The sequence below is a fragment of the Cynoglossus semilaevis genome, chromosome 16 (assembly GCF_000523025.1).
Source record: "Cynoglossus semilaevis isolate Cse_v1.0 chromosome 16, Cse_v1.0, whole genome shotgun sequence".
NCBI classification, from domain to species: domain Eukaryota; kingdom Metazoa; phylum Chordata; class Actinopteri; order Pleuronectiformes; family Cynoglossidae; genus Cynoglossus; species Cynoglossus semilaevis.
In genome coordinates this window covers 10,564,326-10,583,067 of record NC_024322.1, presented here as the reverse complement: position 1 = coordinate 10,583,067, position 18,742 = coordinate 10,564,326, and the positions used below count along the sequence as shown (strand labels likewise).

Below are 18,742 nucleotides of genomic sequence, written 5' to 3'. Positions count from 1 at the left end.
AGACACTTCCTGATATTCACTCTCCCCAGTGTGGCACACAGCCTGTCTTTTTACCTGACGGCGTCGGTGTAGAAGAGGTATTCTTTCAGTTGATCGGCATAATGTTCTTCTTCCTCCAGAATGTCGTCTATCGACGCAGCATATCTGTGAAAGCACATTGGAAAAACAAGGAACGTTATGAAGACGCTCGGATCTTTTCAGACGTGTGTTGACCAGCGACAGACTGAGTATGCACAAGACAGAAAACATTTTACAGCAAATGATTTGTACTAAACAATAGAAACCTATGTCAACATTTGGCTATTGTAACACATTACATCCTACTTGTTAAAATGTGTATATATATATAAATATATATATATACACACACATATATATATATACTGTAAATGGCCTGTGTTTTTTGCTCATCACTCGTCTTGCGTCCTGTACGTACGTGTCCATGTGGTGTCCAGCACTCTGCAGTCCATCACCCATTTCTTTTTCTATAGCACTCCACTCACTGCAGAGAAAACGGTCGAGACGTGAACACAACTTCGCTCTATTCTTTACATTACAGTTAAGAATGTTGCTTAAGACGTGGTGAGTAAATATTAGCTCAAGAAAACCACAGTCAGACTAATGTTTAAATATAATGATATTTACCGCATTTAATATTGAGGCCAGATGGTGGCCTTCCTTTTTGTAGCAGCAATAACAGAACATCTTTTCTCACCTGAAGACTCGGCCGTAGTTTCCATGGACCTTGTAAACTCCATACAGCCTGTCTGCTACTCTCTGGGAAAAGATGATGAACCCATAGATCATTGTGTGCACGTTCATTTTGTACTTCATTTCTCCCATAACATCATCATCACTGACAGAAAGCAGCATAAAACTAAAGTTCCCACACCTACATCTGTGCTACTTTTAAGTATTATTCACTGCATGAAAAACATTTTAAATTTTTTATATTTTACAGTTATTGAGTACTTCTTATAATGTATACAGTAATGGTTCATACTTTAATAAAGAGTAAAAGAAAAGTGTGTATAATGCAACTTACCGCCCTGACCCTGAGTAGCTGAGATATGGCAGCGCTCAGTTCATCACTGTATAGTTTAAGTGCTGTAAATTTCCTGAGGAAAAAAAGACTTAACTTAGAGAGTGTTAAATTAACATTGAAAATACTGAACTTTTAATCATACTACACCTACTTGTCTGGGTTTTTGACTCTGTACATCGCACTCAGTGACTTGAGTCTGGAATCAGCCTGACAAAAAACCACAACACAGTTGGATTCAGGGACTATCATTTAGAGTTGTATTAAATTATTTAAAGCTTACAAAGCCCATGTCAACCTCTTCACCTTATCTTGAAATCCTGTTTCCAAAACTTCATCTTTCCATTTTTTCTCCTGAGGACAGAGAATGCACAAATGTTATCATAACATACGGGTTTCCCTCCTGACTAGTCCACCTGCTGCCTTGAGCGTAATCCCACAGGCTCCAGATGAACAGCTGGATGCCAAATCAGTTCAAGTGTTTGACATTGTTACGTCCCTCTGGCTGTAACAGATATTTACATTATCAGAATTTTTTGTATATATTTTCTTTTTATTTTCTTTTTCACCATAGTTCCCAGAAGGCCTTTCAGAGTCAATCATATGTTTGTTCAAATTAGATGATCAGCTCAAAAAGGGTTGCATTCTGAAAGCTGTCAAGAAAATAGTGATGGTCTGAGAGCAAGCAGAGCAGGAAAGGTTTGACTTTCTACAGTAGCTCCTTCAAATGACTGAGAGCCCGAGGGAAAGTGAAGCAGTCGACCGCTCTGATGTGACCGACCAAGCGTTTTGAATAGCAGTCAAACTCTGTTACACTGTCAGAGTCGCTGAGGTGTAAGAGAACTGCAGTCTGAACTCGCCCTCTGGTTCCACTCGTGTATTTTAATTAAAACATGGTTTAATCACAGACAAAAATGTAAACTACACTATTAAGGGCTACGTGTGTGGAAGCCAACCTCTGTGAGGAATCGGTAGAATATTTTATCTGTGGAGAGGACAGGATGTGATGCCACCCGTAAGAGGAAGTTTTCCAGTCCAACCCTCCTTCGCTCCACAAAGTCTGGGTCCAGGTTGTCTGCTGACAGTTTGTGCCACACAAACTCTGCCTAAAATAACAACAACACAGGGGAAGAAGAGAGTACAACATAACTGCATCAATAAAGGCTTTTTAAATGTTTATCTTTTAATCTGATAAATCCCATGATGGTCAAAAATTAGCTTGAGGTTCTTTAGTGAAACACTTTTCTTGCCGTCTGTGTAAACAACAACATGTGTATTAACTTTTTATTAGAGCAACACTATGGGGGTTGGACATCGGAATTGTTGGATTTACCATGCACATTATTCTGTCCATGAGCTAAAACGTGTTAACTTTCCCAGCACTAGTATAAACTGAAACTGAGACTTAGTGGTATATTTACATTTCATCATACATAGATATGTGACTCACCCTTTTTTCTGGCAGAGGTGGGATGATGATGTAGGGGTAAGTGACCAGGAGGTACATTCTGAGCAGCTCAAATTCACTGTAGCGTCTCCACAAACTGTCCGGGGTGGCCGGGACACTTCCCTCTGGAAGACTTTCAGCCGGTCTGCACACAAGGGAATAAATGGTTTCTGGATCTCAGGCAAAACCAAGCCAATTAAATGCATTACTAATTACGTAATGCGTTTAATTCTAATCTTTAGATGCCATAGATTACTCATGGCTGAGAAACAATTTCATATGAAAAGGAGGATGGTGAAGTGAAGTGACTTGTGCTCAGTGAATGACTGTGTGTGTAAATGGTAATTTTTGTCATCCTTTATCAAATGCTCGTATCGTTGAAGAGGGTTTGAAGGAAGGCTACGTCCTCATTTAATTTCTGTAGAGCATACTGACATCTTTTGTGCGGATCTGAAATATTTGAATTTAAAAAATGATCTGTGTATTCTTGAACAGAGGGGTTGTTAAATACTGTATTGCACTGATCTATCCCAACTTCCCTGTAATCCTGTTGGAGAGCCTCAGACAACTATGTGTCAGTACAGAGAGAATTTTAAATAAAAAGAAATTCATATTTTAAATTCAAATTTGTTGGTTTAGGCAGAAACACAGATCTGATACTGTGTGACCCACCTTGTTTCTATGAGGTAGGCAGTGTAGGTTTCCTGCATATTCACCGTGTTCTTCCCTGTTCTCTTCTCTGCCTCCGGAACATTAATTTCAATTTTTCTTAACAGAGCTGTTCCTTTTTCCACCATCTGCAAAAAAAAAAAAAAAAAAGTCAGGATATGCAAAATTTATACAGTAGCACACAAGAGAAAAATCAGAAAAAGCAGCAGGCATCAGGCATTATGTTTTCAGCTATGGGAGCGAATTTCGTTCCAATCTGAAGTATATATAGTTGACATATTACTGTGCGTCTTCAGGGAAGAACGCGTTTTATTAAATTCATAGTGACAAGCGGGTGCAGGTCACAAAGTGAGACCAGATAAGACGAAAAGGATCATAATAACGAATTAAAATGAAATGAAACAGTAATTTCACGGAAACGGATACCTATTTTCACAGTTTCTGTACAAAATGTGTCTAAAAAGACTCAAATAAAGACAACCCAAACAGCTTTATGATGTGGTTTCTAATAGTAAACACTATTTTAGCATTAAGTGCTTCTAGCTAGCAGCTAATGTGTGACTTTTAAAGAGTGCACGCGAGAGTCGACTAAGTTCATTTAATTTAAACATTTAAACGTGACATTAGAGAGTTAATTGCATCAATTCGTTTTGTTATGAGATGATGTTTCATAGAAAATGTTAGCTTTTGAAAAAAAGAAGAAACTTTCCGTTGTTCCTAAATGTCACTCGCTCTTGTTAGCTTACAACTTTAGCCTGTTTGTGGAAGCTGCAAATGGTAGTTATTTCATGCTTAAAATATAGTTTGTTCAATCGAAAGAGAATGACCGTGTTTACGATGTTGTTCTCTGATTCAGAAGAAGTTAGATCGGTGTTGCCGATCAGAGCAACGTCTGCGCTGTCACTATCTGCCATCATCTTCACTTCTCTCTTCCTCTGCTGATCTGCGGTCAGCTGAGCTGGCGCACTGGCTCCTCCCCTCTGAGCATGCGTGATTCAAAGGCAGACTATTTTTGATAAAAACACTTCCAGCAATGCTCCTATTAGTCAATATATATAAAAAATACCCGAACAGTTCCTTTTCTGATACTGGACCTTAAATACGTTTAAAGGGCATTCCAATAATTTTAGGTACATCACAACAGATTTATACAAATAATAATTATTTTTTACTTGTCATTCAGAAGCCCAGGTAGTAAATAAAATATGAAATAAAAAATAGCTTAGGATATGTCATTAATAGAAGACAAACCTTATAACTTTTCCAAATTTATTTCACGTAGTTTGGATGAAAACATCCAAAAGTTTTCCAAATAAAAATGTAATTAACAAATAAATTTTCCTGACACAAATTCGCAGTAAATATCACAAAGAGTTCATTTAACCCCTATTAAAAGCTATACTTGGCTAATATTAACCTACTGATAGCTAAAGTTGAGCTATATATGCCTAATTCCTCTTGGCGTTCATGTCCATTACATAGTAAACAGAACATCACAAATCACAGCACCCCATCCGCCACTGTGAGACGTATACAGTATATTCGTCTAGTCAATTCTACTGCTAAAACACCAGAGGGCAGCAAAAACCAACAATAATAATGTTAAGAAAAGGAAGGACGTTAAACATGAGACGTGGCAACAGGCCATGCCTGTAAAATGTACACAGCGGTGTTCGAATATATAATTAAACAGAGTATAAAGCAGAAGCTGGTTTAAACCACAAATCCTCACAATGATTCTTTAATAACCTTTATCGATTAAATTATTAATTTCCCCATCATACCTTTTTTTACTTGTGCATCTGTACATAATCTACACACTGTTATGTGTGAACATGTATGACTTTAATGAGCATTCTTAGAAGAAGTTGTCTCTCACAAATTCAAGGGCTGAACTTGTGATGCTGTTGTACTTGATTACAATGTTAACACTATTTTTTTTTTTTGGGTTCTCCAGGACATTACTCTGCCCAGCCTGGGTTTTTACACCAAAGCTCTACCTCAAGCCATTTAAAATGCAGCAATTGTAATGATAAAGATCCCTTGTTTGCCAGAGAGGAAGAACATTAAATGCTTTTCCTATAATGAACCAATATAAATCCATGTTGTTATACTACTAAGAAGACAAATGGATTAACTTTAAAAAAAAAAAAATTACAAGTTTTGGGCCAAATCGCTCAGACCTGGCACAAACATTTTGCATTTTATTAAACAGTTTGGATACCACTGATATAATAATATAGTTGGTTGTTCATTTAGTGAAAGTTTTTTTTTAACCTCACTCTCAATTTGTCTCTCTGTCTGGTTGTGTCGTTTACTGTACAAGGCTGGTCATGAAGGTCATAAAGAGGAAGTCTTGTGGTCAGTAGACAGGAACTAGCTCAATGTCAGAATCTTTGGTCCTTTATTTTACTCTCCCTCATCCATTTATTTCTGCATTTGACAGTGGTATAATAAATACAGTGTTTCCAGCCGGCCTTTGTTTGTGCGGTGGAGCCTATGGAACGTACAGCGTGTGCTATTTGTGCATGAAAGTTAAAGTACAGTCTGTTGGCTTCATTTTAGCCTTGTTGTCTGTGAAATGCCACAGGCCTTCTGCGACGGCTCGCTGTAAACTGTAAATCTCTGCTTCTGTTTCCACAGCATTTCATTTAAAATGATCATTTCCTTCTCTAGTGTCCCTTTTTCCCTCATCTTTTCTACATGTTTTTACATTTATCTCTGGTTTGCTCTTCCAATCCATCACGCAGGCGATGACAAATTAAGACGTGGAGTTTAGAAGTTAACACTGATGCCGGTTTCCAACACACTCACACACTTACATGTATACACATTTGCTGCATGTGCACCTCTTCCCCTCTCTCTCACACAGACATTAAAACACATATGCACAGTGTGAGCAATGCAGTATAATAAGCAGCGTAGCAGAAGTGCGGTTAGCTTTGCCCCATGTGCAATCGTTGAGAAGCCACATCAAAACTTATGGGTATTAAAGGACAAGTCTTGGTTGGTTGGGAGGGAATCTGTCATGCAACTAAAAAACTGTGTTTTTCACCCTAATTTCCCTCTTTCATTTTTTTTTCTCAGCCCCCTTTTTTTCTTACCTCTTCTTTCCAAGTTTTGTCTTTCACCAAATTCTCTCTATCTCTCTGCCCATTTTGACTTGTTCTCAATTTCTTTCAGCCTGTGGCATATTAGTCTCAGTTGTAATACTCTCCAGCCTAAAATGCTTCAACCACCGGAATGTTCCGTCAAAGAGGAGGGCGGACTCCTGGGGGGAGGGACAGACCAACATGGCCAATTAAGGAGGAGATTGAGGTAAGACAGACAGCTTCTAAATGGTGTAATAACAACCTACTAAAATGTAATTACAATGCAATAGCAATAGACACTTCTAATGACAGGATGTTGATGCCAACGTGATTTTCTAATTATGACCTTGGCAGAATGGGCAACTGTTAACATGGCATGGAGATTATAGAGAGGTGTTCGAATGCAGAAATTCAACCACAAGAACTTGTAGTAACGTTGAAAGACATACTCTCCACTCCAGGTCCTGTCCAGTATTGATCACCAAAGTATAGGTCTGTGTGTGTGGTTGGTCTGGGTGGAGTTAATGACTTAGTGACAGCACAATTGAGGAAAATAATTAGGATATATATGGTTGAGGCACCTTTCTCTCTTGATTTCAGGATTCTTAGTTTACTTTTAATTTTTTTGGCAAATTTGTTTTTGTTCAAAAACTTTCTTTACACTGTTCATTCATTGACCCTTCAAACTGGCACGTAGAGTCGTTGTAGTCATGCCTCTGATTGGACACTCATCCATGCATTCATCTATCAATGTACTGGCACGTAGAGTCGTTGTAGTCATGCCTCTGATTGGACACTCATCCATGCATTCATCTATCAATGTACTCATCCATCCATCCATCCATCTGTCCATCCATCCATCCATCCATCCATTCGTCCGTCTCTAACAAGAGGAGTGGATGGTGGCGTCCATTATTACAGAGCATCCCAGAATAGAGTCTCGTTTTATTACAAGTCCCTCTGGTCGCCGTGGCTACACAAATTACAGGCCATGCTTCTCACACATAAAAAAGGTTGCGCTGCCGAAAACCAGCCACCTCAATAAAGGATGGATTAGAAAATCCTTTGCTTTTTTCCCTTCCTTTCCTTTTTGAAAAGTTTTCTGTACATTTTTTTCCCTCTGGTGTTTTGTTTTATGTTGGGGTGCAGCGGTCTTCTTCAGTGGTTTTGCTCCCCGACCCTGCGGCGGGAAAATACGCTCACTTGTGGGTTTCTGGGAAGGCAGCGGTGGACGAAACATCTGCTGGGAGCAAGATGTCTGTAAGTGTGTGTGTGTGTGTGAGAGAGAGTGTGAGTGTGCCCTGGCATCCTGTTCAAGTTACATATTTGTTTTAGTTTAGGACATGGTCAGAAAAAATATCAACTATACATTGATTTTTGGCTCTGCAAGAGAGTAAATAATACACACACATTTGTCAAGATTTACTTTACTATTTCTTACTTACCTCACCTTGCCTTACATAATCTAATCTAATCTAATCTAATCTAATCTAATCTAATCTAATCTAATCTAATCTAATCTAATCTAATCTAATCTCACCTCATCCTGTCTTTTCTTACACATCGTACCTTACCTTACTGTACTTTACCTTAAGGTACGGTACCTCATCTGAGTGAAATCTGCTGCCATCTACAGTCGATAATAGTGAATAATGTGTCCAGGTGCAAAAACGGCTTCTGAATTTGCATTCAGCCGAGACCTGAGCTGAGAAACTGCTACTGAAGTTGGAAAGACATTAGGAAACAGATGTAGACTAACACAGTTCATTATCCTCTCACCATGAAGGGCTTCCTCGGACACTGCTGTGTACAGAGAAGCCATTCATGAACGTACGATTGTTTTGGGTCACATCTGAAAATGAACTACAGAAAAAGGAAACGTTATACATTCAAACTATTATAAACACATGGTGGAGGATCTGTTGGTCTTGTCATGGCTGTTGACATCCACACAGTAGATGTCTACACGTCGATGAATACTTGGACAAAGGTTCATAGAGAACTGCAACGATGGGACAATACAATAGAGATTAAAATCCCAATATCAAAACTTTCAACAAGACAGTTTATGTTCAATTTGACATTGCATATGTTCATAACCATATATGGCCGTGAGAATGATACTATTGTAGTGTGACTGACACTCTTGAGAGAGTTGTCAACTCGACTTTACTTCAATTGAGGACAGACCGACACGGAGCCTAACAAAGTGATGAATATAACTTCACTGGAGCTGAGTCGACACTTGTGATTGTGCTGCGATCGAAGAAACTAACATAGTAGTTTTACTATTTACTAAAAACTGACCGGCCAGAGAGGCTTTGGTGGGAACATAACAACTGCTGGTGTGTGTCAGCAATGATACAACAAACTTCTGGGGTCCAAATGATGTTAATGTAACTTTTAGCTGTATACATTTAAAACAAATGACAATATAAATGTATTAAAAATCGAAGTAATAATAAACTGAAACAAAACAAAAATTTAAAACAGATCTTTTCAGCTCTTATCTGACTCAATAGCACTTGTCTCGGTTGTTTTTCTGAAACAAAGCCTCAGTCTAATCAAAAACACATACAATACAATGTTTCATGTGTTGACGCTCAAAGATTCTTTTTTTTTTTGCTTTGTGTGACTTTATCTTATCTTAATGTGGGCCATGAAACGACTGAAATCAAAGTCTCCAATACTGTATTTTGACCAACCCGGAGCAGCAAATTAAACACATTTTCAACCATCAATGAATGGAGTACAGCAATGTCACTTTGTAGTGCTGTAATGAACAATGATGCAGTCATCTCTGCGGTAACAGTTTGTGGTCATAGTGAGAAATTACAGAGGTTCGAAGGAAGAAATTAAAGCTGTAGACTTGAACCTTTTGATGGATCAAGGAAAGATGGGGGTTGGAAAGATCTATCACCTATAAAATGGGATGTTTAAAGCTGTTTCTTTCACATCCTTTTCCTCTAAAACCAAAGGGAGAAATATAGCCTGGGATGCAGGCTCATTAAACAATATGAGGACTCTTAATCATGTGGCAACCCACCGGAAGCAGGGCTGAGACCCATCTTGGGTCCGACCCATGGTTTAAGAAGCCAGGGTTTTACGGGAAGTGTGAATGTGGTGTGTGATGAAAGGATGGGATGAGGTGTGTGTGTGCGCACACACCGATGTCTGTTCATGTGTGTGTCTAGTGCATGCTATTATTACGTTGCTGTGGTCGTAATGATGTAAGACACTCGAAAGGGAGTAAACAAGAGCAGCACGCTATCAACAAACAACATATGAAAACATCATGTTACTGCGGGTCTTAAAGCGAAAAAATTTGATACCAAATTCAGATTTATGGTAAATTCAATATATTTATCCCGTCATTCTTTTCCCCAAATTCCTGGAAGCTGGAGACAATCCTAAAGTAGCATTGGACAAATGCCTACGGCCACATAAAATCAACCAACCAATAACAGCCCAGATAGCATATTTGTCCTCTCTTCCAAATGTTTCGTCTGTAGCAGCCAGCTTTGTAGTTTTCATGAAGACCTTTCACCTTTTCATCCAAAATGACATTTATTTACCCATAAAACTCACAGTTTGGTGGCTACTGATGAAAGACGTTTGCAAAACTGTGACCTAAATGGATGGGAATCGACAGATTCATGTTTTCCTTGAAACCAGCTGGTACTTGTCACCAAGGACCATTTTTTTAAGTCCTGTTTACAAAGGAAGTGGAGAAAGTTTTATTTGCTTCTCTTATTAAGAACACTCGCAGTGCGTACGTATACTCTATGCCGCGGTACTGAGAAAGTTGTACGTTCGTTTTCACACGTCCAGTCGGTGGGAACTGGTAGAAGTTCCCAGCATGTTGCGTTTGTGAATATTTATCACGTACAGTAAAGTCGAATATTGATTGGGCCAATTTAAAGATACTTTGACAATTAAAAATGTTCAATTTAAAACAAATAGTGATGATCAACTAGTGGCCCGTGAGCTGAATCCGGCCCAACGAAATATTCAAAAGCCCGTGAGCTGAATCCGGCCCAACGAAACATTCAAATGTTCAATCAGAATTTTAGACAAAAAAAGTGATTTTCATTTCATGTTTTTGGCTGAGATTACATTTACCATATATATAAATCATTTCATGTTTTTGGCTGAGATTACACATATATATATTAATACCATATATATAAATATATATGGTAGTAATATATATATATACTGTATATATACATATATTAATCAGTTTAAATCATAGAAGTATGATTGTATAAAAAAGATGTTTTATGGCAGAAATAAAGTACATTTGTATTTATATTTAATCAACTTGAATACATTTAAGCTTTTTGATTTAAAATTTTTTTTTATTGTGAAAAAATATATATAAACAAATTCTGTTCTTTGTTTCTTTCACCCAAACCAGATAAAGCTCTTACACATGACATACATGAGGCAAAGTACATTCTTTTTGGAACACAAAGGCCACCGTAGGTTCTTAACACGTGTGCAAAAAGGGGGAGGCGTTAGACGAGTGGCCTTTCATCTGGTGCAGTGTGTGGTCTCACCAGTAGATGTAGCTAATCCTTACACACCTAACCTTTGTAAGACATTCAGTTCTCCTGGACAGGCTTTAGTCTAGTGTTTAAGTGTTGAAAGGGCCTCAGTACGAGAGTGAAGCGCTGGAGGTAAATAAACAGTAACGCTGATGCTGCACAGAGTCCTCAGTGAACGTAGGCTGACTCTAACCAAGTCCAGGTGATCCTCATTAGCCGGCACAACCCACTGACACACCACAAGACTTTTGCTGCAAAGCGACCGCAAACTCTGATCAATTTAGCTCAACACATAGTTCAAACAGCCTCCCGGCCCACTTTAATGTGTCCCACATTTAGCGAAATAAAGTGTTATAGCACTTTCAGTAAGATATGGTGTTGGTTATCAACCAAGAGAGCTTTACCAGAAGTCCACTTCTCATTTTTTCTCAGGAGACTGCGCTGGACACTTCCAGATTTAGCAGCGGTGCAATTACATGGTGAGGTGGCGCTACTTCACCAACTGAAAATAGTGCAGCATAAAATAATAGTAGGTGTGTGTTTTCACAATGACATATTTACGATCTCGACGCTCAGTTCTTCAGGTCTGAAATTAAACATTAGCAAAGGTCAAAGTGCCGACGTATGACACACGATCACATGAACCGTCCATGTGGCCACAGGAGAAACCATAACCTACTGTATATACAGTGATTCAACGCTGGCAGTGATTCATGGAAAGACCTTGACCAGTACGGTCAGGCTCACACATCAACTTCAATTGTTCAAACTCCATACCGACATTTTTGTTTCCTTTAAATAAAACTGAACGCTGAAGTATATTCAATTTTTTTTTAAGAATATGTGAGTAGAGTCTGCATTTCTGCCACCTAGTGGCTCTATTTTCACACAGATAATACTGAAATAAGAAATAATACTCTCTCTCCCTTTCATTTATAATTTATTTCTAGCTATTTAAGATTAAGGTTATTAAGATATCTTGTCAGTATAAACGGAGAAACATTCAGATTTTTTCATCTTTTTTTTTGTAAATGTGATCCTCAATTCCCCTTTACCTTCAGCAAATCCTCCAAACAGATTAAAATAATAAAATAAATTTTTATTATAAATCATTTGCCCGATTTACCAAGTGATTTTACTTGAATTGTATGTTTAAAAAATCAACATATTTATTTACAAAAAAGTGGTTTGTTCATTGTCTTTTTCTCTAAGAACTGTAAAAAAATAATAAAAATAACATAAAGAAAGACAGACTTAGATGATATGTTTGTTAAATAATAAAATATGACATTTGGAAGATGACGACAAAGGCTGAGAGACAGACAGACGTGCAGTTGGATATGAATAAAACTTTGATTGAAGTAATATAATAAAACTGGTTAAATAAAACTGTGAGAATCTCCCTGTCCTGAATCCTAATCCAGCCCAGGCCATCAATCCTTCTGCCTTGTCAATCAGAAGGAAGGAGGAAAAAGTCATTAAATCTCTCTGTTAGCCATACATGTAATTACAGTCTGCCGGTATGTTGCTAAATACGCCCCGGCGCTAGTCTGGTCTCCCTGGTCATGTTTTTTCCTCCCACCGGTCGTGTTTGAAGCCCTTATAATTGCCAGAGGCAGTGTGTGAGGATTAGAGGCTGCTGGTTTGAAACCCCGTCACCCCCTCATGTAGACAACCACAACCTTAAACCCTCGAGTCCCTCAACCCCTCTCCCTCTTCATACAAATTACCAGCCTGTTTTATCATTGGAATAATTCCCTATACTTTTTCTACTATTATCTAATTCGACTGCTTCAGTCTCTGTCACCAGCCCAGTTCTCTGATATTCCACGTGTTGCTGTAAGATATAAATACAGTAAAACCTGTCATGAATCACATTGTTAACCTTGATATGGCTTTTTTACAAGTGTTAATTAGAACTGTGTGTATTTGACTAGTTCCTGCAGGAAGCCTGTGGCGAGGTGTCTTCTTAGTCAGAACCTTAACACAAATCCAAGTTATTCATTATTCAAATGTTGTTTTAAAAATAACCTGTCATAATTTCAGGTGAATTATGTTTACACCCCGAGACTGAGAATTTTGCAGTGCAGAGAAATAAAATGACTTAAAAGCTCTTAATGCAACATAAACCTGCTGTGGCTTTTTTTTTTTCCACTGCTACAGACCCTGGTCTCACTGGCAGTAGTAAAGCTGCTGTGGGTTCAGAAAATAAAGGTTTGTTTGGGCCATCAAAGCATTTAAAGCTGAAATGATGGAGGTGATGGTCAGTGATGTCAGCGAAGATGTTGACTTTGTCTGAGTCACAGCAGTTTCTGGTCAGCAGAGCCCCTAATTTCTCAGTCTGTCCGTCTTTCACTCAACATCCTTTTACGCTCACATCCTCTCGCTCTGCACTCTGTCGCTCACACGTCTGAGACCTGTTCTTATTCAGGTCGGTGTGCTCATCTGTCGTCCACATTTAGATGTTTTCTTTTACAATAACATCATGCGTCAGAAACATAATTAATAATGACGGAACAAAATTTGTATTATTACTATTTATTTGTTGGAAAGAGGTGGATTAAAAAATGTAAAAGAAGTGTCCACAGAAACGACCACTGTTAGAAAATCATCTGTGTGAAAAAGCTATTAGGAAATGCACCCCACTTTATTTGCATATAAAATACACCTTATGATAATTCTAATATCAATGTGCGCTGTCTTCTGCATCAGTACCAAAGCTATTACTGGCTTGCATGAGGCTAAATATCTAATATGAGCTCTAATTGATTCATTAAACCCCAGACATTTTTCCCTTCCATTGACGACGTGATGTTAATGCCGAGATGCTTGATGGAAATGGAGTGCAGATGTTGTTGCTGGGGAATGGAGGCTGAATGAGGTATAATTATGGTAAGGTAAAACGAGGCTGTTGATGGTGAATGAAGTCAAATGAAGACGTTGAATGGGGTGTTATTTTCAGTGAAGCCTCTGGATGTTTGTACCACAGACGTGTTTTTCACCAGAAGGAGGGGAGGGGGGGGGGGGGGGGGGGGGGGGAGCGGGACGCCGGCATAAACACATTTTACTCCTTTGTTCATTAACACATTTCCACAATGGGACAGAGAATGATAAGAGCAAATAAAACAAAACGAAAACAACAGTACAGCATACTGGCTGATCAGAAAACTAAATTGATGAATGGCAAGAAAAAAGAAAGAAAGAAAAAATGTATTTTTTTGGTCATTTCCCAGTTGCCAGTTCGGTTCAAGATGCAGCCAGTGTTGACGTTCTTATGCCCCTGGTTATTGTATTAACAAGACGGTATCCTTGAGGTTGTAGCCTCAAAACATCATCAAGGACACTTCTCACCCAAACACCAGAGTGTTTAGACTGCCAAAGTCAGGGAGATGCCTCTGCTATCACATACTGTAGCCAAAATGGAACCACGGAGGAAATGCATTCATGTGCAGCAGAACAGCAAGAAATGATACACTGCTGTCACCTCAGTTCATTTACAACATTTAAGAAGCATGTAAAAAAATACCATAATAGCCATGTTTTTATTATGTATTAATTAATTTATTTTGTGATTTTTTTTGTTCTTTCCAAAACCAGTATTATAGTTATATATAAGTTATATTTTGTCATTTACCTCAAGATTTATTGAAGCTCATTGCTAAATTAAACCTGGCGCAGCACAGCAACACATTTTCCTACGTGATACTCTAAACTCATTATTATTATTATTGTTCCAACTCAATACTAGGTAACAATTATTATAGTTGTAAATTATTTTACATATTTCAAAACTGTGTCAAATGTTCAAGCAAGGACACAAAAACAATTGGAGCTAATTTATTGGAGCTCTCTGTACTTTTTCATTTTCTGATTTTTTATTTTTTTTATTTTTCATGCAGTCCTGACCACATGTGGAACTGTTCACTTGGCAGTTCTACAAAAGGATGTGTGTGTCCATAAAGAGATAAAGATGGGAAGATTAGCAGTACAATCTTAGCGAGGAGGCTGCCTACTCCAGTTTTTTTTCCCTCTAATGCACTTTTAAAATGTTTTATTATATAAATTATTCACTGCATCGATGTCAGGGCCAAACACAACTGACGCTCTAATTTATTCTGATTTGTTCTCATGTTTTTTTTTTCTTTATCTCCGTCACTGCTGTTTCATACCAGTAAACATTCTTACGAGATATTTTCATCTTCTTTTATTAAGTCCCAATTTTAAACCTTGCCCTTTTCCTAAACCACGTCTGTTTCCTCTTGATATTCTCCTGCTCCATCTATTATATGTCTCAGTTAAATGCCTGGCCTTTGGTTTTTCCACTTGTTCTCTGTCACGCTGCATATAACCAGCCCTTACACACCCCCTCACCACCACCACCACCACCACCGTGCCCAAAAGCCAACGCCCCCCACCCCCACCCCCAGACAGCTGTCTCACCGCAGCACCGAGCAAAGATGTGACACCGGGCCATAAATACAAACATACGTACGCATAAACAGACACGCATACACACACACACACAAACACACTATAAATACCATCCCTGTGCAAAACACACTGTTGCAGTATAAATATTTAAGTATAAATGCGTAATGAATTTATTGATATGTTGCCTGTGCCAGCAGGCACTGTTTTGAGCCACAGAGTGGTGAACCATTGTGGTGGGATTGAAGTGGTGCTGAGGGATTGTGGGAACGCATGTTCCGAGTTAGGCAGCTGACCAATCAGTGGGCTGGAAGCTGGGAGCCGCATCACAGAAAGAGCTACTGATCAGTACCAGTTTTCGTAGCCATGCATCTCCCTTTTTTGCTCTTTCTTAACCTCTTTCGCTCTCCTTCTTTTTATAAAGTCACTTTTCCTTCAGTCTTCACATCGCTATCAAATCCGTCCAAATTCCTCCACCCTTTTGTTTGTGCACAAAAAGTCATAAGTGACGGTGGTAGATTTTCTTTAAAAATCTAAAGTTAAAGGTTATTGTGCGAAAATATGATTTGGTTGCATGAATCTAATGAAGAGTAAACAAAAACAAAATACTTCAATTCCATGAAAGTTGAACTTTATCATAGAGTCATTGTAGGTTTAAAATCTTCTGCAAAAAAGTATCACCAGTTTTAGTCAAAGATGGTGGGACTGCAATGGTACGTGAATTCATACCAAACCAGCTACAGTCCACGCACGCACTGAACGACACATGTTAACTGAACACTCTAGTAAATTGACCAAAGGAATCACTGTCTGTCTCTCTGCCTGGTCCATTTGTTGCCCAATGAATGCTGGGATTGCCTCCAGTCTGCCTGGGATAACCAGTCCATCACCAATTTAGACCACTGACCATAGGAAGTTGCTCACAACTTTGTTACACATTCTACTGAACCATTATCTCTACCAGAGAACGGATGGAAAATATTCTCCACTGACAGCAGCATGGATATGATGCAAAATCCGACGGTGCATCTCATAACCCACACAAGGGCGAACTCAGCTAATTCTGATCTTCGTGTTGTTTTTGCACAAGTTCTGACACCAGCAGAAGGAACTTCATTGTATAAAACTGTTTGATAATCAAGTAAAAAAAAAAGGCCATCCTGAAGCTGCTCTTTCTACTCTACGTGAACTCTCCCTCATCCCGATCTATCATTGGCCTTTCCTCTCCACATTTCTCATAGCCATGTCCACTTCCAGTCACTGAAGGTCACAGTAAAAAAAAACAAAAAAACATCACATTTACACATCTGTGTAAATGCAGAGCTTGTGTGTGCCTTTGAGTGGCTTTATGTGTAACAGTAACTTGACTCAACACTGTTTTCGTATTCCGCCTGCTATTTCTTTAGTCCATTACTGTGTTTACCTTTGAGCACCACGGGCAATCATACTGTCACAGACCATTACGGAGCGCTCATCAGCCGCTCTCTCACTGTCCAACTCTCTCCCTCTCCCCTCCGTCTGTGCAGGCTTCTCCCTAATAATACATTATACTTTCCTGGTTCTCTGTCTTTACCTGCTTTTTGCCCTCGTCTTTGTTTTCGCTTGTTGTTTGCTTCCCTTCTATTTCCCATCTGTCAACCCCTCCTCTCTCATGCTGCCTTGCCCTCCTCCCCCTTTTGCTCTCATTCCCTCTTTCTGCCCAAAGTTCTGCAGTGCAGCTGGCATGGTTTTCTAGTGGTGTAGTAAAATATAAATATAATAAGGACGTTTTTGAGCTGGTGAATCCATTCTGAGCAGAGAAACATCACCACAGAGGCCGCAGATGTGGCACACGCTCAGGGATACAGAGGGGATGGAGAGAAGGAGGAGAAAAAAATGCCTCATTTGACATGGAGAGGGTACAGCGGGAGCACTGGCTGCATTATTGTTGGCATTACCGAACTGCAGGACTTGTTATTAGGACACTTCATACATATTTGCCTCGTCTTTGTCAACAAGCCTAAGGCAAGCCTGCAATCTTTTAAACATGGATCTGACTCAGCCCTCAAGTCATAATTTTAGACTTGCCTTTAAAGAAACTTGAAAAAAGCCAATATGTAATTAATAAATATGAAGTTTCACTGCAAGCATTAGTATACACACGGTGTAATCTGTGGTTGCATTCAGGTGGTTTTATACAGTATGTGTAAGTTATCATAAGTGGTTGGGCTACATAAACCTTGTTCCTTGTTTATTAAAGAAAACAGCAGGGTTAGCATGCCAGCGCTAGTGCTGCTGCAGCATAACAAAAAAATATTTACGCTTTCATTTGCCTTTAGATAAATCTCTCATTAAGGAAAGCTTGTCTTTGACTTGTAAGAGAATACAACTTTACAACTTTTTATCTTAGTATCTAAGTTCTTTAAAATCTCACCTTTTAGCAACATTTGGCTACAAGTTAACATATACCCAGATGTAGCAGAAGCTGCATTTTATAACACGCTAAAGTTGTGTGTGTGTTTTCTTTTTTTTTTTTAAGCAGACAGCAAAGTATAAAAACATCAGCCCTGTTATAGTACCACAACCACAGAGGAAAGTATTTGGTAAATCAAACGAAATGTAGCAACAAGATATACACAGCAGTAAAGTTGTTAGATTTATCACACTAAGCTAGCTTGTATGGCAAAAGCTAACGCGTGGACTTAAGAGCCTGACAAGAGGCTAAAATAATTTATTCCACTTCTGTACTTGTTTACTTAGGCAACAACAGCAGTCCAATTAAACACGCTATTCTTGCTAACACGTCCCCCGGTGTGTGTAAACATACTGACGGTTCTCTGCGGCCCATGGCTGATCCAGGGTTGCTTCAGAGGCTTTCTGCGGCCCCAAGATGTCGGGTTGACATACACAGACCTGCAGCACCGACACTTTTGTTCCCAAACAAAATCCCTATCCGTGTGGGTCTTCCGTATGATCCAGCAGAGGGCACTGTAAACACAGGAAATAAAATGTGTTCAAACGCTGCGTTTAATAAAATATTCTACACGTGACACACCACCCACCAAGCTACACCAGAATTATCCCATATTTTTGAGAAACTGGCCTCATGAATAATCGATAAAAACCCAAAACTTGTGATTTGGAACAAACAATATTTTATTGACATTATGAAACACTTGAACCTGAACCTGAACCTGAACCGGAACCTGAACCTGAAGTCTTATTTCCCTGTAGACCAGGGATGTCCACACCTTGTTGAAATCTTAATAACAGCTTTTCAGCACTATTGACATTTTTTAGGTCAAATTTAAGCAGTAATTTATTTCTAATAAAACCAATTTGATCAAAGAAAGTGTACAGTTCTTTTGTGGTGCAGTTCTCCGGCAGTAATAGTTTAACTTTAGGGATACCCGCCAGGCTGCATGTGTGTGCACATGTACATTAGCATATGTGTGTCCATGTGCGTATTTAAGTTTAGTGTCAGTGTGCAGCATGCTCCAGTCCCCTGGGCAGCTCTTTGTTTGCTTTAGCCATG

At 38.9% G+C, this 18,742-nt stretch overlaps 1 protein-coding gene across 2 annotated transcripts in view; it reads right to left on the bottom strand.

The window, feature by feature from the left end:
* Nucleotides 1–4,140, bottom strand: part of snx4 (sorting nexin 4) — a 6,966-nt gene extending 2,826 nt beyond the window's left edge. The window contains exons 1-10 of one of the 2 annotated variants that reach the window (XM_008328607.3): nt 3,986–4,140; nt 3,162–3,286; nt 2,493–2,634; nt 1,999–2,148; nt 1,349–1,396; nt 1,197–1,252; nt 1,046–1,118; nt 716–777; nt 437–502; nt 55–144 (exon numbers count right to left, since the gene is read on the bottom strand). In XM_008328607.3, coding sequence (XP_008326829.1) covers nt 55–144; nt 437–502; nt 716–777; nt 1,046–1,118; nt 1,197–1,252; nt 1,349–1,396; nt 1,999–2,148; nt 2,493–2,634; nt 3,162–3,286; nt 3,986–4,075 — 902 coding nt within the window. In that variant the 5' untranslated portion in view covers nt 4,076–4,140. Of the gene's footprint in view, nt 1–54; nt 145–436; nt 503–715; nt 778–1,045; nt 1,119–1,196; nt 1,253–1,348; nt 1,397–1,998; nt 2,149–2,492; nt 2,635–3,161; nt 3,287–3,867; nt 3,887–3,985 lie in introns of those variants that run through there. The other variant, XM_025063804.1, reaches the window with a different exon arrangement.
* Between the last annotated feature and the right edge of the window lie 14,602 nt (nt 4,141–18,742).